We start from the raw sequence: 6,000 nt of genomic DNA on the forward strand, positions 1-6,000 counted from the left end.
AAAACAGCAATTGTTCATATTGTCAAAGCAACGGTAGAATTACAGAAATATTAATAATCAATGTAAATCATGGCGTTATATATACTTATATTTCACACACTCACATACAGAGACACACACGGCAGTTTAACATATACATACGTGTAGCTACACCACACAGGTGTACAACTTGTATCCATGTTATTATTATTCAAGTTGGTATATTATTAATGTTGCCAAATAATCGGTATAAATAAATACATAAATAAGTAAATAGATACATACACACATATGTATATATACATATATATGTATATATACATATATATATGTATACGCATACACACATCTATCTCTCTCATGTAACTCTCTCTCTCTCTCTCCCTGTCTCTCCCTCCCTCCCTCCCTCGTCCGACTCCTTCTCTTTCATAAGACGCAGGAAGTCACATCAGCCATATAACGCTGCGCTTCTCCTTTGAGGGAGAGAGAGAGGAGAAAAAGACGGTGTGTGTGTGTCATGCACCCTCGTGTGAGGCAGGTCCAGCCGTTTCTGCGTTCCTCGTCCGCCTGAATAACACATAGAGACCTGCAACGCAATTAACAGCCACACTACCCCATCACAAGGCCACGAGACAAGCCAGGCTCCCTCGATCCAAAACATCAAGTCATATTCACTGCCGTCTGGTGCAACCGTAAAGTCTCCGTATCTTTTCAAATTGCACACGGTCCACAATAACACAAGAACTGAATAGCAATTACGTCTAAGAAAAAGGACAATCAATAATGACATGTGATTGGCCTTTGTCTTTTGCATTTCAGGTTGTTCCTTTTAATTGAATGCGTGGCGAATGTTTTTGATTTTATTTTATTTGAGCAGTTCTCTCTGAAGAATATTAGTCAGGAGAGTTTGTGAAGTGGGGTGAGATAAAGGGGAGGAGGGAGTGTGATTGCGTCTGGGATGGGATGAGGGGTGTCCACTGAGAATCGGACTCCCCCATTCAATCTGTGCAATCTCCAATACACTGAGAAATAAATTGCTTTTTAAATAGATTGCTTAGCTCCCATCTCGGAGCCAGTGATGTGGATACATTTCATAACGTCGTATTTAAACGAGCTGAGGTGAATTTGATAGTGGCCCATTATTGAAGACACTGGTAAGTAAGACCACTTGTCTTGCACTCTCACTTGACACCAGAAACAAACCTATGAAATAAAAGAGAGATATATTATAGACATATTAAACACATGCACGTGGACTCTCTCGCACATTAAAACACACACACTTCAAACGCTCAAAGAGATGTAGGGCATGGGTTATTAATCGCACAGTATTCTGTCTATAAGCTCAGCCGGGTCTTTTATTAGAGTCAATAAGCCTAGGGAGAGAGAGGGAGGAGAGAGAGAGAGAGAGAGAGAGAGAGAGAGAGAGAGAGAGAGAGAGAGAGAGAGAGAGGGGAGAGAGAGAGAGACCATGCCTGCTTGTGTCTTTGTCTCGCTAAGAAGTCTGGCTGAACGGAAATGCAGCATTTCCTATTGCAGCAACATTGATTAATACTGCAGATCTAGTTTGAGGAAACCCCATAATGTTGCTGGAGGAAGTGGGGAAGGAAGGAGAGAGGATGGAATTGTTACTGGGCTTCCTGCTTCACTAAATGAGGAAACTTCAGAGCTAAATAGACTTAATAAACCAACTGTTTTCCTCTCCTCAGGGAAAGACACTGTTAAAAGTAGACGTTCTAAATCACACCACAAACTCGTGGGGAAGATGGCCAACTGTATTTAACACAAGAAGATCATCGCCAAGAACAATATGGGGTCCTTGTGAATTTGAGAGGATTTTCGTTTTTTTGAATCTGTGTAACTACCGGGGACACTGATTTGTTTTTGAATTGAATTTATTTTAAGTGTGTATTGTTACTAAAATACATTGTTTGTTAGATATTTCCTGATACCTCATTGTACAAAAAAATAAAGTACTTAAAATACATAATAAACTCACACAATCACATTTGCCTTTAGATATTTTGCGTTTACTGGGAGATGGTAACAATTCTTAGTGATTTTTGGCCATGGACAGCTTCTGGCTCTAAAACCAGGTGTTTACTGCACTTAGTCTGTCTTAACAGGATTACATGAGATAACAGGAATACTAAGATGCTCTGGGCGTTTGCAGGGGAAATTAAATAGGATGTAATATGGTAATCTGGCGACTGGAGATAAGAGGATCCAAATACCAAGACTAGAGTAGATCAGTGATCGGCCACTATCTCTTTCAGCAGGAAGAGAGTCTGGTCTGCTCTGAATCCTGGGCTACACTCAGATGTTGACTGTCTGATCCAGGTCAGACCTGGTGCTTCTGAGGGATGGCAGTAATGGGGCCTATTTATGTCTGGTCGTCCATGGGGTTTGGAAGAAAAGAAGAAAATTTGTCTAAAACATTGAAATGACTGAATGGCATACCAGTTGGGATTGCTTCCTGCTTGCTCCTGGTCGTACAATATTAGATTTGTGCTCCAAAAGAGGCCCTTTAGTGGGCCTTGCCATGAAAGGAATTAAGAAATAGAATTGTATTGATTTGTTGGTTGATAGATTGACAGATTGGTTTGAATTGGTTTGATTGCATCATAGGTGATATGATACTGTAGGTCTCTTTGAACTAGGGAATGTCCTGACTGGATCAGCTTCAATTCTTTGTAATGTCAATCCAGCATAAATAACAAAAATAAACAATGTTATGTGTTTTACTTTGAATTTTATTGACTTAAGGCACATTACAATAAGTGGCAAATATACATTCATTTTACGAAACACCATATATAGTATAGTGAATTGAATCAAATCAAATGGACATCTGAACACTACACTATTTAGTATTGTAAATTTGAATAGGAGAAAACCTAGTTTCCTGTTCAATAATAATCTACATTGTTTTGTTTTTGTCATTTACAAATGTCTAGCTAGCTGACAAATTTCAGAATGTAAATTCAGATGGTACTCAATAACACATTTTACTGAATAGGCCTGTACATAACTATAAGCTTTGGCATTTCTTCTGTTATATCTACAAGACATACTGTGTCAAATCATACAGACCATGACTGATACAACTATTCAAACCTAACAGAGGTATGGATTCCATAGAAATGATGCTAACATAAACGAAGGTTATGCAATATGTGGTATGAAATATAGGGGAAATGTTAAACAATTGTAGCGCAGTGTAGGTGATGAACACATACACTGTACTACCTAAATCCTTATCTTACCATTTTAATAAAATAAGCAAAACACTGAGGCACAAGTGTGTATTTCCTTCTCGTCTGTTTTCAAGTATTTCAAGTAAGAGTCATTGTTGATAGTAATGTCAACATATTATTTAAGAAGGGAGATGGAAAAATTTATTTCTAGACTTTGTCAGATTTTGAGTTCCCCTAGTGGTGACATTTTTGGCCAGGATAGTCTGGTTAGTTCTACTCCTACTCACAGTAAACACAGATTCAGTGTTATTTTTTACAACAAAACAAATTATAATTACAAAGCATGCCAAGTAAGAATAATTGTAATTTTAGAAAATCATAAATGGTAATACATTTTGTATAATTATACTTCATTATCATCAGCATAGGTTCTGTAAATGATTCAGTGCTGATTTAGAATTTTTTCATGAACTAACAAAATTTATAATACAGCGCAAAAGGAATAAGAAGATTTTAAATGCTCATTTGTATTCTACAGATTTCATAAATAAGCTTACAACATATATCTATATTTTCCTGGTGAAAAGGGACTATGTATAATGTAAGATCTTGGGAGGTGACATATTTGAGGACATGCCTATATAAGTCAAGTTGATCCCATTACATGTTTAAATGGATTTTACATGGGTGTTAAGGTTCAGAATGTGCCATCAGCCTAAAGGACAGCCCATCCATATTCATGGCACATCCCTGGGAACACGGAAAACCCGGTTATAGTCAATTTGAGCCTGTGGTAATTGTTTATCTAAAACCCTTCTCTCCTCAATGCATAAATTGAGCTGTAGCCTGTGTGGTGGACATTTTGTTTTCTCAGCCGGTGAGCCAGGCTTGGGTGACGGTTGCGCAACTGGTCTTTCGTGTGGAAGGCCCAGCGTAATAAATGTCATTTCAACATCAATTTGCATTAAAAAGGGAGCAGAGGAAGGGTAAAGAGAGAGTGGTCTGGAGGACAGATAATAAATACACTGGCTACATAGATTTGCATGAGAGGCCCCTGTCTACCCTCTGTTGAAAGGCACACTCGACACAATCCTGTTTATGGAACACACACCCGCTGTTGCATATCTGCTATGAATGGGGCATGGATGCATGCATACAGTACAGAGTTACACACACACACACACACAAAACGTTATCAGAATAAGCTGTCAGACAGACACAAGGCAGGGGGTTAGGCGACAAAGACCAAACAGCAAAGAAGAACACTACTTCTTCTTCTGTGCAGGAGGAAGGTGGTGGTGGTGGGTGGGAGGGAGTGTTGACACCAGTTACCCAAAATACAACAGAGAGTCACGCAGACAGGCAGACAGACAGACAGGCAGGCAGACAGGCAAGGATGGAGGCAGACAGCAGCGTACTGCACTCCGGATAAAAGCACCATGGTGTCAGTTCTGAATGGGTCTCTGCAAGCCGCCGCGGCCCAGCGGAGGGGCAGGCAGGCAGGCTGCAGGCCTACAGGTACTGCAGGAGGCCACTTTGGTCTGGTTCTGATCTCAGTCCCCAGCAGCGAATCGGGCGAAGAGAGGACTCTCCTCGACTACGCGTATTCTCAAGCAATAACAACGTGATCCGTATTATCCACCCAAGAATACCCGTCACCGAAGAGAGTCTTTCAACAACAGGCAGCGCCATCGCAAGCCAGCGGACAGGCCTCCTCTGCCCCAATGGCAAACACAGAGAGGCGCGTCAAGTTCACTGATTGGAGACGCCGTGCGGCGCAAGGCAAGGCCTCACCAGTGGCTTCTCTGAAAACAGAAATGGACACAGTGCATTTTCAATCCAAGCCAGAGGGAGAAAGAGAGAGAGAGAGCGAACAGCCTTCTCTTTCCCCAATCTGTCAAATCTCTTTCTTTCTCTCCCTGTGGTTTTACACGCACACGCACACACATACTCCAGTGCTGTATCTAATGAGGAGGCTCCATCAGGTATGGGGTGGTGTGTGGGGCAGCCAGCCCCCTCGGCATGCTCTTACCTGGGCCAGGGGTGGCCTGACACTCTGCTTGGGCCTCCAGTCTTCCAGTAGCCCTCCATGGTCTTTCCATCCCTGCCCTCTCCCACTCTTGCAACACCATATCCACTGGTAATGAGATCTGCAGGAGCACAGGGATACTGGAGGTCAGGGGGTCACCGTCACCTCTCTGGCCTCCTTCAGCTAACAGGCTACCACTGTAGCTTAGTGGAAGCCATTATCAGGCCACAGTCAGCCAGCCAGTCCCCTTCTAGAATGAAATCAATCTACCCAGAGAGACATCATAGGATGCCACAAAAGAGAGGGGATTTTTTTTTACCAGCGTGTTCAGATTTTTACGTCATTAAATTAATGCCACAGTTGAATTTAATTTTAAAAAGCTTTCGTGTTTTTTCTCCTGACGGTATTGATCCCTCACAAGATCATCACAAAAAAGTGTGTAAAATGGGACCTGAAAATACTCCTTGTTTGTTTGAAAGAACTAGAAGCATTGATTTACTTCCACGTTTTAGGTACAATGTTAAGAACAATCCAGCATCTCTCGAAATTAAAATGTGAGACGAGTCATTCTGAAATGTTAATTTAGCAACGGGCCCTCGTTTTGAAGATAATTTTGCAAATTAAAGTAATAACTAAATGCAAGTACGAGGGCATACATAATGTATGATAAGTAAAAGCAATTTCATTCCATTCCATTCTAATTGATCTGCTTGTTTGAATACAAATACCGTGCTCCAGCTAAGCTCATCCAAAATCATTCCATTGATTTGTTTCTTCTAATCAATATTTACAATT

The 6,000-nt window shown here is 41.0% G+C and overlaps 1 protein-coding gene across 1 annotated transcript in view; it reads right to left on the minus strand.

Annotated features, from left to right (window-relative positions):
- Positions 1-5,326, minus strand: part of LOC136938808 (dihydropyrimidine dehydrogenase [NADP(+)]-like) — a gene marked incomplete at both ends in the record, with an annotated part of 63,019 nt that extends 57,693 nt beyond the window's left edge. Inside the window, one exon of the mRNA XM_067231760.1 lies at positions 5,209-5,326. Coding sequence (XP_067087861.1) covers positions 5,209-5,326 — 118 coding nt within the window. The remainder of the gene's footprint in view (positions 1-5,208) is intronic.
- Between the last annotated feature and the right edge of the window lie 674 nt (positions 5,327-6,000).

The sequence above is a fragment of the Osmerus mordax genome (assembly GCF_038355195.1).
Source record: "Osmerus mordax isolate fOsmMor3 chromosome 15 unlocalized genomic scaffold, fOsmMor3.pri SUPER_15_unloc_3, whole genome shotgun sequence".
Classification (NCBI taxonomy): domain Eukaryota; kingdom Metazoa; phylum Chordata; class Actinopteri; order Osmeriformes; family Osmeridae; genus Osmerus; species Osmerus mordax.